The following is an 18112-nucleotide window of genomic DNA, read 5'->3' on the forward strand; positions in this document are numbered from 1 at the left end:
AGCTGAAAAAATATTTCAAAATATGTGATATGAGATATTAGAAATGAGCCTAAACTTCTTAGGTCTATAGGTCTTAGGACCTATAATATATATTACCTTTTCTTCCTGCAGGGCCTTCTCCACCTTTGCAAGATCATTCAAGACATTCAAAGACGTCTGGGCCTTATTTTCAGAATCACTTAGCAGATCTGTCAGCGTTTTCAATGTTTCCAAATACGCACGTCCAGGTCGGCTCTTCAGTTCTGTTTTTTGAAAAATACTTACTTTGAGAAAATAATGGCAGGAAACTAATATTGTTATACATACTGTTAATCTTCCTATTTAATAAGTGAATTCTAATACATAAGAAGTTAAACTCTGTAATTAAGATTAAAAAGGGTCTCTGTTAGAGACACAGTAAATCACTCCACTGGCATTTCTGAGAGTCATATAGTGACTTCATTCCTGCGGATGTTGATGTTTGAAATATTAAGTAACCCACCATCATTTTTCTCCATTTCATCATGATGAAATGACTCTCTGAAGACGGTACTACAATGTTCCTTTTGTCTCATATAATCTCCTTTATCCCCAGTAGCTACACAAAGAATAAAAGGAGACAAAGATCCCCTCAACCAGTCTTCCTCTAAGTTCAGGCGTGTAGACAAACTGCCATCCACAGAGGGGTGGACGTTACACTGAACACCACAGCCAGGCCGCACAGGTACCCTGAGAAATAACGGCTGCACAAGGCAGCTGGAGTGATGTCTACTTCAGCCACTGATGTCAAATTTACAGACAAGCAACACTTGTGTGGAGAGGAAGCCAGTTCATTTGACGCACAAAGAGGTGAAACCAAGTAGCAGCAAAAGTCACAACAGCCAAAGGGTGAAAACAACCCAAGCGCCCATCTACAAATGAATGGATAAACAAAATATGGTGTATACATACAATGGAATACTACTCAGCCTTAAAAAGGAAGGAAATTCCGACACATGCAACCCACACAAAAGGACTTTGAGGATAAGTGAAATAAGCCAGTCACAAAAACACAAAAAATCTATGATCCCACTTAGGTGAGGTATATAGACTAGTCAAACTCATAGAAACAGAAAGTAGAATGGTGGTTGCCAGGGGCTGGAGGGAGGAAGGAATGAAGAGCTGCTGTTTAACGGGTACAGAGTTTTGGTTTTACAAGACGAAAAAGTTCTGGGGATGGGTTGCACAACAATATGAATATATTTTCCACTACTGAACTCTACACTTTAAAATGGTTAAAATGGTAAATTTTATGTTATGTATATTTTACCACAATTAAAAACAACAAAAAAAATAAATTTGCCAATTGTTTTAAAGTTAAGAAACTTAACATTTAAACTGCTTTGTCAAAAATGAAAGCATAGGGCTTCGCTGGTGGCGCAGTGGTTGAGAATCTGCCTGCCAATGCAGGGGACACGGGTTCGAGCGCTGGTCTGGGAAGATCTCGTATGCCGCGGAGCAACTAGGCCCGTGAGCCACAATTACTGAGCCTGCGTGTCTGGAGCCTGTGCTCCGCAACAAGAGAGGCCACGATAATGAGAGGCCCGCACACCGCGATGAAGAGTGGCCCCCACTTGCCACAACTAGAGAAAGCCCTCGCACAGAAACGAAGACCCAACACAGCCATAAATAATAAATAAATAAAAATTAAAAAAAAAAAAAATGAAAGCATATTTTGTAACAGCAAATGAAAAGGAGGTACTCTGAAACGCTTCACAGTCTAAGTTAACTGAATTCAATAAACAAAGAGTATGGTGGCCAAATGCCTTTCCAGAAGAAAGGAAACATGATACATTTGCTTACCATGCACATACAGAGTCTTACAAGTCATTATATAATCTATGATTGCTGCAAGGAACGGTATGGTTAAGTGTGTAGCTGTTTAGCATGCACTCCCCATAACGTTACATAATGCAACACAATTCCTGACTTAAAAGCCAAGGAGAAAAAAATATAATATATAAGGGATGAGCTTTCAAAACCTTTAACAGTTAACTTTCCCAAACCAGGCTTATTTCAGAAGTAAAAACTCTTGAAAATTTTTCAGACTTTGAAAGAGGAAGACGATTTCTTTGAAAAGAGGAGATGGCATTGCTAAAACTTCAACCATTTTGAGCAAACAGAAGCAAGTGATCATTCTTTTTAGGCCTGCTAGTAATGATTATCAGCTGGCCTCCTTCAGTGAAAAGGAGAAACAACATGCCTAAAAAAACTCTTTAAAAATCATCATGTCCTATTAACCCAATTTTAATAGCACATGAAAGCTGTCTGCATTTTTACAAACAAGGGTGAATCCAGGAAATAGTCTGAGTATACTTTAAGAACTGGAACAGTACCAGGCACAGAGGAAAACAGATGAGGCTGGTGCAAAACAAGCAACTGTACTAAAGGTCTAAATATTGGGAGTAATTTTTAAGGTAAGGCAAACTGAGAAAGGAGATGGTGGGCTTGTCTAATAAGAAAACGCAAGAGAATGGGTTTACCGTTCTCGAGCTGTTGGTGACGCTCCTCTAAATCCTGTTGCACAGCTTGGTAACGGCCCACAAAGCTCTCAAAATCCCGCTGGACAAAATCTGGGGCAGAAGGCTGAGACTTCAGGGCTGAGCAGCTTGCACGCAGCATTTCAATTCTGGGGTGGTGGCTACGGAGGTCTGTTAATTCTTGCTATGAAGAGAAAATATGACCACATGATTCGCTGAAGATGAACATCCTCACAGAAAGTTAATCAGAGCAGAATTAACCTAAAGTTCATGATACAAGGAGCATCTTCTTTAAATACAGGACTGGACACAGAATTCTTTCATGTTCTGGATGGTTGTGTCTTTACCTGACAGGAATCCTTCAAGCTTGGCAAGGACTGCTGGGGAGATTCTGAAAAGGGCGTGTGTTTTACCCACTCCTCTTTTGTCCTTATAGTCTTTTCAAGCTCATCAAGGTGCTTAAAATAAGCATTTATATCTTCCTGTAGTTGAATCTTTCTTGCTAGATCTTCCAAATGCTGGGATATATTCTTCCATTCTGATAATACCTTCTCCAGAACATTTTTTATTTCTTCAGTAGGAAGACCTTCTACGCAGACATGAAAAATAAGCAGACACTTTATAAATTATTACAAAATTTGTTTTGGATTTGTTATAAACATTCTAACCTATTCAAAATAATGAGGCAATGTCATACATAATGATCACTCCCTTAAGTCCCTTTTAACACAACAACATTGTAATGATGCACTTAAAAATAACTAAGTTTAATTCCTTGACAAAAACAGGAGAGGGGGAGCTTAAAATTGCAGTTCTGGAGAGGGATGGCCAACACAAAAGGCACATCAGTGGAGTGTCAGCCACTGCCTTTTCTACAGAACATGTGTCTCCATCCTTGGCAACCTACTGTTCTACTAGTTTCTAGTCTGAGCACGAGAAATAAAATGAACTGTCTGGACTTGTCTGGGGCTCTGACGTCAGAAGGTAGACCCTCTGTCATCAAGAAAAACAGCTGGCTAGAAAAAGGAGGAGGCAGCTTGAGACTTTCGATCAAACCACAGGTCACAGGAATTGCACAACGAATGGCTGGAACTCCCAGTGCTGGGAGCAATCTGGTGAGCGCAGGAATACTACACCAGTAGCCAGGCCCAAGAAGCATCAGCAAGCCTACTGGGAATGCTACACACAGACCAGTAAATGCCAAAATATCAATGCAGTGCTAAGATTATCTACTTTAGAAACACATCAGGAAAAAAAATGCCATTATGTTTATTACTGACATCTCATAATTTTGTCTCATATTTTTGAGAGGCAGAGAATGTTCATAGACATAATAGTTACATATAATAATAGGTTTTATCATAGTCCTTCTCTTAATATAAAATACCATTGAATCATTGAAAATTACTATGAAAAGGTATGGGAAATCTACAAAGGAATCTTTATGCCCTGAGGAAAGAACGCATGTTGAAAGAATGGGTTTAACATCTTTATTATTTGAACAAGAGCCATAAAACTGTAAATATATGTAATCAAAATCCAGGGTAACGAGAGCTCTAAAGGGAAAAAACAAGGCACGTAAAACAAAAGGTCACTTAGGATCCACAGATGATGCAATTTTGAAAATTTCTGTAACACACCGTTATCCACTGAAAATTAGAAATGCAAACGTGACATTACATAATCTGGATATATCACCCATGTCAATTGCTGAAGTAAACTGTCCACCATCACACAAGTAATAGAATATTACACCTAGACAAAACATTCACGCCACAGTCCAAGTTCAATTATCCCTGTTAATGGAGGTCATAAACTAACTAAATTACCACTTTTCTTTTTTCTTTAATTAATTAATTAATTTTTTTTTTAATTTTTGGCTGTGTTGGGTCTTTGTTGCTGCGCATGGGCTTTCTCTAGTTGTGGCGAGCGGGGGCTACTCTTCGTTGCGGTGCACCGGCTTCTCACTGCGGTGGCTTCTCTTGTTGCACAGCACGGGCTCTAGGCGTGTGGGCTTCAGTAGTTGTGGCACGCAGGCTCAGTAGTTGTGGTGCACGGGCTCTAGAGCACAGGCTCAGTAGTTGCGGCGCCCGGGCTTAGTTGCTCCGCAGCATGTGGGATCTTCCCGGACCAGGGCTCGAACCCGTGTCCCCTGCATTGGCAGGCGGATTCTTAACCACTGCACCACCAGGTAAGTCCTAAATTACCACTTTTCTGACAATCTGAGCAATGGAGATCTAGGCTGTGCGTCTGCCAGGTCATTTCTATTTTAAGTGGGCAAAGGAATAATATCAGCCACTTCATTTACATGTCAGGACAATTTATGATAAACAAGAAAGAAAATTAAGCTGGCAAATAAAATTCTGAGATGGAAAATTATCACCACTAATCCAGAAAATAGGTAAGAGGTACTCATTTTAGGTACTAGGGAAGTTGAAGAAACTTCTTCCATAGTTTTTTTTTAATTCACTGACAATATTTCACTATCCATTCACTTTACCCTTTCAAACCAATTCTCAAAATTTAAATCTCCCTCCTCTAAGCTTGATATAGTTTGGACCAGTGTCAAGTAATAAATGAAGCACAATTTACATCTTAAAAAAGGAAAACTGTGTATTGTCTTTTAAAATAATTGTTTTGCTCCCAGAGATCCAAAGTTGTAGCTTTTTCTATTTCTACAGAACATCCAACTCTTAGATGACTAATCAAAAGCCAAAATCAATATCCCATCCTTTTATTAATTTTCTAGAAGGGATAACATATAACATATTCCTGTCACTTACTCTCACTTGACTTTACCTTTTCAATCTATCACTATTAAAATCAAGGGAAATGTTTACAAAACATAGGATCATCATCAAATTCCATAGGCTTATATGTTGATATATTGGGAATTCTTTTTGGAGGGAGATGGTAAAAGAAAATTTTACTTTGGCAGCATTGGAGAAATGTAGTTACATTAAGGTAAATTCATTGAGATTATTTGAATTTTGATCACTTTTGGTGCATTATATTGATTTATGACGGGTATTTTTTAATAGTTAAATTTGATAAGGTGTTGTTTATATTTGAAATTTTTACCTGCATTAAAGAACTTTTTTCCCCACACAGACCCAGTGGCTCAGGGGAATGTAAAGATTAATATTTTTGCCAAGCAGTTTTACGTATGATTCTTTTTCTCGCCTTGCTTTGAAAGGCTTTTCTTATAAACCCTATTCCTTACTCCAACAATGATAAGTGCTTTGGAGGTCTGCTGAAACTCTCCTTGAAAAAGCCACAGACGTCCATGGCAGAATTAGGAATATTAGTTTGACGAGAATCTTCTAAAATGTAGCTTTTAATCTTTACATTTTTTGACTTTTTATTGTAGAAGATGGAAATATATACAAATAAATAGAACAGTAGAATGAACCTCCTGTACCAATTACCCAGCTTCAGTAATTAATGACATTCTACCATTCTTGAATTATCTATATACCCCTACTCACTCCTCACCCATTTAATCATTATTATTTTCACATTTCTTAAAGTAAAATTTACTTACATTGAAATATATGAAACTGTGCTGTTTTGAGAAACCTACACACACTTATCAATGCATAGAATATTTCCACCTCTCCAGAAAGCTTCCTGGTGTCCCTAATGGATCAATCACCCTCCTCCACCCCAGAAAACCACATTTTAAAAAAAGCTTGGATTATTTTTCCCTCTGCCTTTTGAAAAATATGTTGATTTATTTTGTATATATACTGGGGTCACACACACATACATACACAAAAGTATGTATGTGCCCAGTATATGTTCATTTATTTAGAAATTATGGAAATGTACCACTGTCATAGATTATTTGTACAGCTTAATTACTTCCTTCCTTCCTCCTCTCTCCCTCCCACCCTTTCTTCCCTTCCTCCTTCTTTCCTTCCAAGCAGAATAGTATTTTCATTCAAACTCCACCCTAGCTAGGTGTCTTATTACTGGGTGTGAACACCCCACTTGGAGATTACTTTTTCAAGTATTTACTTGAAGGGGCCTAGAGACAGAGCGAGAATATAATTTCCCTTGAGATACTTCAATAATTACAATAAATTGTGTGTTAAATTTATGTTAGTTACAATCATAGATTCTTCACTTCTACATCGACACTGTAGCTTGGAAACCAGACTTTATCTGGGTGTGCGTGGGGTAATTTCATGAGTCTATGAACTGAATTAAATTCATGTCTGTGTCAGCTTTTAGTGAGTGTGGCAGAATTAGAGTGCAGAGATTCATTTATTTTAAAAAAATCTGTTATTAAAAATTTTTAGGATGGGGTGGGAAGCTTAGAAATTGGGACACTCGTCTGAATAGGGTCCGTATGTTCGGTTTAATTTTCTCATTTTTGGGGAGTGTCTGCCTTTTGTTAGTGAGAGTAAAACTGGTTTTTAACATTTCCCACTGTCATTCCACTTTATCCATTATTCTAAATTTACAGTACTGTATTTTACTTCTCTACATGTGGTTAGTGCTGTTAATCCTACTGCTGCTTTAAAACCAGAAATGTTGAACCGAAATGAAAGCACAACTGGGTGATTCTCCCAGCCTTTCCTCCTCTTCAATGCATTTGAAATAAATCCTAGGCCATGGATAATTAATGTAGAAGTTTCTTTACAGAGTGTAATTTGCCCAGAGTCTGCTTATGTAAGGATGCAGATATATGATTCAGTTCAGTTAGGAAAGCACATCAAATTCTTCAGTAAAACAGATGTTTGAATAATTACATCACTGGTTTTCTCAAACTAGTTTCATCAAAAAATTCCAGCACGGTGAAGTCTGGTAGGACCTTTCTACCTAATGCATGTGAATTAAGTTTTGTGACTTCTCTTGTAGCACAGAAATGTTCATAAAAAATGAAATTATCTGTTTTCATTTGACTTTCACGACTGCTATACCAAACCTGGTTTTCTTGGTTTAGCTTATTTTGTTCCTAAAGATCGTCAACTACTATAACAGAGTAATGGGGCACTTGGATGATGTAGCTTTAAGAATTAACTCCCATATGTCTGGCAAAGTATTGATTAAAAAAAAAAAAAAAATCAAGGTTCTCACCTTTTCCCATTTGCTCCAAAAGGATTTGTCCGGTTTGGTTTAATTCATCTAGTCTGGAACTTCTTTCCATCCGTTCCTTTTCTAATCCCTGAAAATAAAGTCCCAATATAAGAAAAGTGCAGACTTTCTTCTCAATATAGTATTAATGCTTACTGAAGTTTTTATATTTAATGTCCCTCCCACATTCTCTTTAGGTGTTACAGTCAAAGTTTACCTAAGAAAATACCAAGATAAAACTATGCCATTTCAGGCTGCCCTCCAGAACACTAGAGATGATTAAATTTCAAAAGGTAAATTCAAACAAACAATATAAAACTTTGGTTTCCTTAAAAATGGTCTACATCAAAAAAAAATCTTTAAAAGTCTTTACTGAATTTGTTACAATACTGCCCCTGCTTTATGTTTTGGTTTTTTGGCCGCGAGGCATGTGGGATCTTAGCTCCCCGACCAGGGATCAAACACGCACCCCCTGCATTGGAAGGCGAAGTCCTAACCACTAGACCGCCAGGGAAGTCCCTGGTTTCTTTTATAAGAAGAAAAAATTGTACACTACCTACATGAGTTCCTATCAGGAGGAGGTAATTAAAATTAGTATTTTAGATCCAGAATATTTATTCACATACATGGCCTCAGTACACTCCACACCATAAAAATAACAGTTGGACTGAAATGAACTGAATGCACTATGAAGACAGAGATCACTGAACAAAAATAAATTAAGTAATACGAAAAACAGAAATAATTTGAGCCCAATATCATTTGTTGGTGTTACACTAAGTGTAGGGTCTAACACAAACTTCAATTACCAGCATAATTCATACATAATTTTTTAACAATAACAATATGCTTTAGGGCCCAAACCAAAGTATTTTATCCTTTATATTCAAAGAGTGGCTCTTAATTTTAATATTTATGTCTCTATGATTTTATATTCTCAATGTCCCTATATCTCAGAGACAGGGGAAGACAAAATCTTCCAGAATTAGTTAGAAAGGGCTGAGCAAAACCATGGACACACACATACACACACACGTGTTGTATACACAGTCAGTATTTGAAATTTCTCCATTTGATAATTACCTAACCACTCAAATAGTGTCCAAACTAGCACAATCAAAGCATCCAGGCAACCCATATTACTTCAACCAGACAACCTAGAGAAGAATCTCACTTCTAGGGTCTATGAATGTAAGCACTATCAAATAAATTTAACTCTCCTATTTTGATCCACACAAACCTTAATGTGACCAAGTCAAACAACCATTTTTATAGTCAAAGATCAAGAAAGAACAAGAGATTCTACGAAACACCACTTATTTTTGTTAAACTATCAATGTAAAAAGTCACCGTCAAACTGGAGAAAAATTATTTGCTTTATACAAACTGATTTTTTGCTACTTTTTTATGGTGGTGGTAGATTAGACTAGGGATTCTCCACCCAGGTATTGCATCAGTGGGAACAAGTTATTCTTTCACTAAAATAAAATTAAGTTGATATTTCCCAAATTTGCAAGAAAAATTAGCGATTAAAGCAATGGTTAAATTTTATTTTACATTTTTCTCAGATCTTTGGCATCTACTACTTCTTGTCTGAAACAACAAAATAAACGAACTTATAAATAAAGGAAAAACACAGGAACTGCCAATCATGCCTTACATAAACATACACAATTGTTACTTTTATCCCCTCAAATATTAGAGTAACAATTTCTGGAAGTAAAATTGTTCCTAGATCACAGGATGGAATTTAACTTCTCAGTGTTTTGTGGGACTTGTTCCATAAAGATCACTGTAACTTCCAAATTCTCTGCCACTTTACTGCCTTTGAGAATTGGGTTGTTGAATGATCATTAATATCATCTGCTGGCCTTTCAGAAGCATATGAAATGATGGAGCACAGCCCTCATGCCTGGCTCTCTTGACCCCCTGTGCAGAGGGCTCTGATAACGGTGCTTCCACATTCCCCCTCTCCACAGTCATCACGGTCTCCTTCCATAAGCCAAGAACTTTATAGAGTGCTGAAAATACAGGTTTCAAGGGAAAATCATCCACACTTCCTAAGCAGTGGCAGCAGGCATATAAACAAATAATGACATAAATGCAATAAGGGCTTTCACAGAGGTATGGTCAAAGCAATATGGAATCTGCCTAATGAGGCTAAAGGAGGCTTTCTGAAGTAGGAGGCATTTCAGCCACACAGCAAAGGCTTAATAAAGGGCCATTCGGAGCCCGGAAAGCAACACATGGGGAAGGCAGGATATTGAGAAAAGCGTAGGAGTCAGGAGGGCTGGAGCTCTGACGAGTGAGTGAGAGGTGCTGAGTTTCTGCTTAGAGGTAGGGAAGAGAGCTGTCTGGAAGTGCCTTGTAAGGGCACTGTGGCCTTTACATTCTATCCCCAGAGCAATGACAAGTCATTAATTAATTGCAAGCGCTGGAGCTGTATAATCAAATTTATATCTTAGAACTCATCAAGAGTGAGATGATATTATTAGTAACAATAACATTAAATAATAACAGTAATTTCATAAATGTGTATTTTAATGAGAATTATTTTAATAGTTCACTGTTAAGTAAAATGTTGGCTGATGGTTTGAACTGGACATCTTAAAGCTATGTTAAGAAGATGTACTACTATTGAGATGATTATCTTTTAAAATTTATTTGATTTGAATTTAAATCTACTAATGCTGTATATTAATAGATTTTCTAATTTTAGACTACTTGTGGATTCCTATAAAAAACATACTGTTTGGTTATAAGTAAAAGATTGCCTTTTCCTATATTATTGAGTTCTAGTTGCTAGCATTTTAAGTTTAAAAAAATATCCTTTTTAAATGACATGTAAAAAGGGAAGGTAAACAGTGGCAAATGCTGCAAAGAAAGGAAGTCTGATGAGAATAGAAATCTATCCTTTGGATTTTGAAAGCAATCGTCAATTGTGACCTCTAAATAAGAACAGTTACAGTGGAATGATAAGGCAAAAATCAGTCTCAACTTCTCATCCAAACATTCAAAGTCGGCCAGGGTCTGATCCTAAACCACCTCTCCAGCCTTAACTCTCTACTACTTTTACACATACGCCTAGCACAAAACAAAACGAATTATTTGTTCCAAGCATCACAACACGCTTGCCCCCCTCCGAGCCTCTGCTCAGGGGCACTGCCTGCCTGGTGTGCCCTTCTGACCAGCTCCAAGCCCCCTCCTTCAGTGTCACTTTGCCTTCTGGACTTCACCAGTGTATAGAGACAGCTGCAAGCCTGGCCTCCTCTCTACTCCATCGGTACCTACCACTTTCTAACTCACATCATCTACACATACATCTTGTTTTTTAAACATTCACCAAACTCTTTATAAACGCCATTGCTGATGCAGATGGTGATACAGACTTGCTCTAGGTGCCTAAATAATTCATGCAAGGATGTACAGAGACTTAATGAACCCCAAAGACATAAATCACTGCAATCTCCTGTTGCAATTTACAGTAACACATATGCGGTACAAAGCAGCAGAGCTACAATCCCATACTTTTTATAGTGTTTATTTGTTTTAAATATGTCTCTCTTCTAAAAAGAATGTATATAGAAGAAATCTTGAGATTTGAAATAGTTTCTTGCATTCGGAAGGCAAAACATTTTCAGCATACACACATGTACTATTAGATACCAGATTAAGATAGATCTAATGAAGCTAAAAATTAGTAAGGACAACTGGATCACCTTAGCAAGTGTCCCTTCCTGCACATCTCAATTAACCAGTTAAGGAAGGAGGAAAAAAAACTCCTCCTCCACACAGGGATCCGATGCCAGCCAGCTTGAATAGATTCAAAATGTACTACAGCGTTCTAAAAAGTATCTTACGGCTATATTTTGGAAGATTTTGGATCCCATCACATCTTTATGCCAACAGCAAATCCATCCTGATGAAATATTTTATTCACTGTGATATTTTTGTTTTATGTTTTACCTTCAACTTCTTTTTCATTTCTGATGTTTCTTGCATCTTCTTATACTCTTTTATCTCTGTGGCCTGAATGGCAGTCTTTGATTTCAAGATCCAGTTCAACAGCTCAGCACTTACAGCATCAAACCTGATTTGAGATTCAGATGTTACCAAATGTCAGTCATTTTCTTCTATTGTTTCACTTGGCTCAAGAAAGAGGCGTGTGTTTTCAAGCACTCCTCAAAAATAAAGCCAACCCAGAAATACAGTAACATACAAAATAAGATCATACATTTACAATTAAAAGTATGAAAAACAGGAACAAAATCGTAATGTCAATAAATAAAGAAAATAATTAAATAAAAAATTTAAACATTATAAGAAACCACTTATACTTTCGTAAACCCTTTGTAGATCATGAAAAACAGATTTGGTTAGATCACAGCAGAAAAGAACAAGTACAGACATTCCTAAGTTAATGCCTTCTTTAATTCAACATGTAATTACTGAGTCTCCTATATGCCAGGCACTGGCCTGGGCTCTTAATGTGAAGGTAAACCAGCACAATCCCAGGAATTCACAGGGTGCCTCCTAACCCAATCGGGGAGGGAATGGCTTCCTGGGGAACAACAGCATTATGCCCAGCAGTTTTCCGCATAAAGGGAGAACAAAGAAAGGGAGGAACACACTTTGCACACTATAAGTAGTTAGGTGTGGCTGGAATAGCAAGCACTACTCAGGGAGGAACAATTGACAATGTGGCAGAGAGCCACAGGGACCAGTAACTGGAAAGCCCTGCAGGATAGATTAAGGAGTTGGACCTTACCCAAAAGACAGCTGAGAGCCAGTGAGGGGTTTAAAGCGTGGGACGGACATGATTATATTTATCCTTTTGTGTTCACTGAGGAGAAAGAATAAAGAGAGGCAAGTCCAGAGAACAGGCTGTGGTAGTATCGGAAGCCGAACCAAATGACAGTGGAGAAGGAGAAAGGGGGACAGACTTGAGAGGTGTTGAGAAAGTCAGTCAAAACCACAGTGAGGAGGAACAAGAGGAGAAACAGTCACTGGTTGCTGGCCATATGCCAGGCCCTTCTCTAAATGGTTTATATGCATTATTAAGTCAAGGAATCCTCACGACAACCCTGTGAGTATGCACTATTATTATCCTTTCTAATGATGCAGGAATTGAGCTCGCAGAGGTTTTAAATAACTACTCCAGGCAGCAAAGCTAACAAAAGGTAGAGCTGGGATTCAAGCTGAAGAGTCTGTGCTCTTGTCCAGGGCTTTGCCCCAGGGCTTCTCAAAGCAACATCTGGGTATTTTCAGAGACTTTCAGGTAAGCACAGGTTGTCCTTGCTGATTCTTTTGGGAAACTTGGCTCAAAGTGTTTCTAGTGAATTATGAATATTTGTCTTTGCATCAAGATAAATTTTTCTTGTACTTTGAATGGGATTTTGTGACACTCTAGGTACATAACCAGGGGTCACAGTATCACTCAAACAAGGGTACACGCCTCCTGTCATCTTAAGAGCAGATTTCTATTTAATCTTCCAGAGAAGAGGAGCACAAACCAAAGATCATATGTTTTAAATGACCGTGGAGACTCACTCCATCTCTGCCCTCAATGTAGCAAGAGCAATGTGAACGCCTTAGAGGCCCAGTGATCTCAGGTCATGTTAACAGAAATGTATCTAGATTATAGGAAATGACTGCCCCTATGGTGACTGAAAACAAAAAACAAAACAAAACAAAAAACAGCCACTAGCAGCGCCAGGAGAAGAGAAGGGGAAATAAACCACCATTTCTGAAGCATGTATTATAAGCTGTGCTAAGCAGTTATTCAAGGTTCACATCTGCTCGGACAGCCCATTTTAAGACAAGCTAATAGTGTAAGACAAGCTAATAGTGTAATAATAAGACAAGCTAATCAGACTAAAAACATTAAAGGATCTGGAAACCATGTCACATTAGGATGCTTAAGAATACTTAGACTTTAGGACAATGTAAATTAGAATATGAAACCTATCCTTAAATTCTGAAGAGGTACCATATTGAAGAGAGATGATGTAGCTCTATATCACTCCAAGATGCAAAACTAGCACACATGAATAGACTTAGAGGGGCAAACTTTGGGCAAAATTTCTAATAATGAAACTTCACTGCCATCTATTATAATGAACTGGATGTACTCAAGCCTCCATTTGTCCAGGAATGAACTGAAGGCATTTCTGCATCAATCAAATCATGGATAAAAGACTGTGGAATTCACAACTAGTTGCCCACCCAACAGACACCTCCCTCCCCACACTTCTTCCTTGCTGCCCAAGTACCCCAGAACACAACTATAGAGACTGAAAAGGCAGGACAGTTTCAACCTTCCAGGAACCCAGGGTGTAGGCAAGTGACTGAGTCCGGGCCAGTGAGACCAGGGTGCGGGAGTTAGCTGATATCTTCCAGGAAAGGTTTTTCTCCCTGATTAAAAATTTTTATACTAAACAAATAAGGAAAAACTGTTCTACCTGCCTATAAAGCAGGTTATACAAGGATGTTATGCCCAGTGCTACAGCAGCATCTTGGAACCATGAGAAGACAAGGGAAAAGCCAACATGCTGAGGAGGGCAGAGACAAGGTGCCAGGATGCTGACCCACACCATCCCATTAAAACTGCCCCACCTCCGGATTTCTTGTAATGTGAGATAATCAATGACCTCATCGTTTAAGTCACTTTGCGTACAGTATTCTGTTTCTTGCAGCAGAATTCACCCTATATAACATGGTCGTGTTTAAGATTTTATAGTTATGCACTGTGATATTGTGATGTATAGTAAGAAATGTATATTTGGTCTTTGTCCCTATTTCTGGCACAGTGTTCCCCAAACCCTTGGAATTTCCAGTGATGAGAGCCACAAAGGTGTCATTTGTTATGTTAGTGAGATGACTTTTGGATCCCAGCTAAAAAGGTGGGCTGGTTGTCAGGAGACCCAACCCTGTGATTAGAGGGTTGGAACTTTCAGTCTCACCCCCCTGACCTCAGGGGAGAGGAGAGGGGATGGAGGTTGACTCAATCGCCAAAGGTCAATGATTTAATCAATCATGACTATGTAATGAAGCCTCCCTAAAAACCCAAAAGGATGGGGTTCAGAGAGCTTCGGGTTGGTGAACACATGGATATTCAGAGAGAATGGGGCACCTGGAAAGGGCATGGGAGGTCCGCACCCTTTCCCCATGACTTGCCCTGTGCATCTCTTCAGTCTGGCTGTTCCTGGGTGGCATTCCTTTTATAATAAACAGATAATCTATTAAGTAAAATGTTTCTCTGAGTTCTATAAGCTGCTCTAGCAAATTAACTGAACCAGAGGAGGTGGTGTTAGAAACCTCTGAATTATAACCAGTTGGTCAGAATACAGGTAACAACCTGGATTTGCGACTAGCGTCTGAAGTCCCAGGAGGAGGTCGTGGAAACCTCCAACCTGTAGCCAGTCGGTAAGAAACACAGGTAACCTGGGCTTGTAACCGGCATCTGGTCTGGGGCAGGGGAGGAGGAAGAGAAAGCAGTCTTGTAGGACTAAACCTGTGAAGTCAGAATTGGTACCAGAACCTATTTATGCGCCCTAGTCTTTTACAACCTTCCCAGCTTCCAAATGCACATAGTCAGCACTGGAGAGACACCCTGCCAGATACACTGACAGAATATAAACACTCAGGAAATGAAAGGTCTATGGTGATATCAACATCAGAAGCATCTCCCTCATCTGCTACCTTGGCTCCAGAAGTAAAAGTTCCACAGCCGCTGCTTGCAACTCAGAGGTCCACTGGTCCTGCAAGGAGATGCTCTTAGGAGGCAGGAACACAGCCTTATTATCAAAATGAAAGTCATCAGATAAAATTACAATCCTGCTTTGTCTAACAAAAGCTAAACTGGGGAAATCATATCATTTTTATTCAGGCAAAAATAACAGCCCATTTACCCAAGCACTGGGATTCTACTGTCAAAGGGCAAGAATGACAGCACTACTCAAGGGCTGCTCTGAGACTACCTGCTCCAGTGCCTGTGAGGAAACAGTACCTCGCCCACAGGAGAGGTCTACAGAGGATCTGACACTAGTAAAAGCTCACTATATGCCAGCCATGGTTATTCCTCCTATAAGGATCCTGAGTTTCTTTTGAGTCAGAAATGAAAAGATATTTTACCAAAGATGGATTTTAAAGCTAAACACGAAGAATCTGTTAATAAATATGATAAAGGAATTAACAAAGAAAGAAGACATGAAAAAAGAAAGAAGGGGGAAAAGGAAGAAAAGGAGACTGAAAATGAATTACTTCCCTGAAGTAAGTTTTTTTAAAGGTGAGAAGAGGAAGGAGAGTCACAAAGAATAAGGAGATGGATCTAAAGCAAAATTGTAGAAACTGTGATAGAGAAAGAAAGAATAAATGAGGGATCATGGACAATCATATCCACCCAAGGTAACTGATGGGAAAGGAAGAAGGGTTCTGTCACACAGTTCTCCCAATTGAACCCAAGATAAATAAAATCATCCAGATGATTTAGATGCTTAGCACTGTAAAGTGGAATATTCAGAAGACGCAGAGGTAGTGAGTGGTTCAGTAGTTGAATTTCCATTACAATAATTATGTCTAAATTTGCGTACAATTAGTGATCAGTACAAAATAAGTTCTGAGTACAAAATACATTATGTGCGGGATTGGGTTTGGAAAATAGTCTCTATCTGTTCTCACCTTTTCTTAGTTTCCAAATCCACAGGGATCTGTCTCTTCTTTGGGGGAGGAGGAGGAGGCAGCTCTTGCTTAGACCTTTTCGTAGTTACTTGTTCTCTTAGGCGAACCGTCTCCAAAAGATCCTTCTGAGGAATCTGGGACATTCCCAGCTTTGCGACAGCCTGAGTCACCTGAAATAAAAATCATCCAGTTTTAATGTTTTATAACAGCTTTACTGGGATATAATTCACATGCCATAAAATTCTCCCCTTGGAAATGTACGGTCCAATGGTTATTAGTATATTCAGAGTTGTGCAACCATGCCCACTTTCTAATTCCAGAATAGTTTTATCATTTCAAAAAGAAACCCTAAAGTCTCTGTCACAATTACTCAACTCTGTTACTGTGGCAGGAAAAAAGCCATAGACGATATGTACTGATAAATTAATGGGCATGACTGTGTTCCAATAAAACTTTATTCACAAATACAAGGAGCTGATTAGATTTAGTCCACAAGGCCTGTGGTTTGCACACCCCTGCTCCAGACCTCAGGAACGACTACTTATCAATAACGCACAGCAATATATTCACAGGTATATACTGATCTTGTAGCCTCCAAGCTCGTTGCATGTTTATCAGTCTAATAGTTTTGTGTGTGTGTGTGTGTGTGTGTGTGTGTGTGTGTGTGTATGCATTCCTTAGGATTTTCTATATAAAAGGTTATATCATGTGAGTACAGAGATAGTTTTATTTTTTTCCAATTCACGTGAGTTTTATTTCTTTTTAATGCCTAATCATCCTGTTTAGAAACTCTAGTACAAGGACATCTTTGTCCTGTTCCTTACATGAGGGAGAAAGTATTCAGTCTTTCATCACTGAGTGTAATGTTGGTCGTTGGTTTTTATGTAGAAGCTCTTTATTAGGTTGAGAAAGCTCCCATCTATTTCCAGTTTGGTGTGTGTTTTTATCATAAAAGGGTGTTGAATTTTGTCAAATGCCTTTTTTATATCTATTTAGATGATCACATGTTTTTGTCTTTTATTCTATTGATATGGTGTAATGCATTGACTGATATTTCAATCTTCCCTTCTAGGGATAACTCCCACTTGGTCACAACATATTATTCTTTTTATATGTTATTGGATTTCATTTTCTAGTATTTACTTGGGAATTTTCACATCTATGTTCATAAGAGATATTTATACACAATTTTCTTTTCTTGTGATATCTTTGTTTTGGCATAGGAGAATACATATTTCCTATAATTATTTGGGAAATGTCCTCCCCACCTCTACTTTCTGGAAGAATATGTAAAAGATGATGGTGATGATGACAATGATTTTATTCCAATAAGGTTGGTAGTGATATCATCTCATGTTTCTGATTTGAGAAATTTGAGTCCTCTCTTTTGTGCTTAGTTGGTGTGGCTAAAGTTTTGTCAATTTTGTTCATTTTTCCAATGAATCAAATTTTGGTTTTATTTAATTTCTCAATTGTCTTCTATTCTCTTCGTTAGATATTTGTACTCTAATGTTTGTTATTCTCTTTCTTCTACTTGGTTTAATTTACTCTTTTTTCTAGTTCTTAATGGAGAAGTTTAGGATGTTGACATAAGATCTTCTTTTTTAACATAGGCATGTAAAGCTATCAATTTCATTCTGAACACTACTTTCACTGCATTCATGAGTTTTGGTATGTTTTGGTTTTGTTTTTATTAACCTCAAATAATTTTCTAATTGTCCTTTTGATTTCTTCTTTTACTTCTTGGTTCTTTATAAGTGTGTTGTATAGTTTCCATATATTTTTGAATTCCCTAAATCTCCTTCCTTTATTGATATCTAAATAAATTATATTATCTTCAGAGAACAACAACA

General features: G+C 38.1%; 1 protein-coding gene across 7 annotated transcripts in view; it reads right to left on the minus strand.

Moving 5' to 3' along the window:
* Positions 1 to 18112, minus strand: part of UTRN (utrophin) — a 519047-nt gene that overhangs the window by 353660 nt on the left and 147275 nt on the right. For all 7 annotated transcript variants that reach the window (XM_061207128.1, XM_061207126.1, XM_061207127.1 and 4 more), the window contains 6 exons: positions 16260 to 16429; positions 11547 to 11670; positions 7584 to 7671; positions 2846 to 3087; positions 2502 to 2682; positions 97 to 242 (listed from right to left, as the gene is read on the minus strand). In XM_061207128.1, coding sequence (XP_061063111.1) covers positions 97 to 242; positions 2502 to 2682; positions 2846 to 3087; positions 7584 to 7671; positions 11547 to 11670; positions 16260 to 16429 — 951 coding nt within the window. The remainder of the gene's footprint in view (positions 1 to 96; positions 243 to 2501; positions 2683 to 2845; positions 3088 to 7583; positions 7672 to 11546; positions 11671 to 16259; positions 16430 to 18112) is intronic.

This window comes from Eubalaena glacialis, chromosome 12 (assembly GCF_028564815.1).
Source record: "Eubalaena glacialis isolate mEubGla1 chromosome 12, mEubGla1.1.hap2.+ XY, whole genome shotgun sequence".
In the NCBI taxonomy this organism is placed as follows: domain Eukaryota; kingdom Metazoa; phylum Chordata; class Mammalia; order Artiodactyla; family Balaenidae; genus Eubalaena; species Eubalaena glacialis.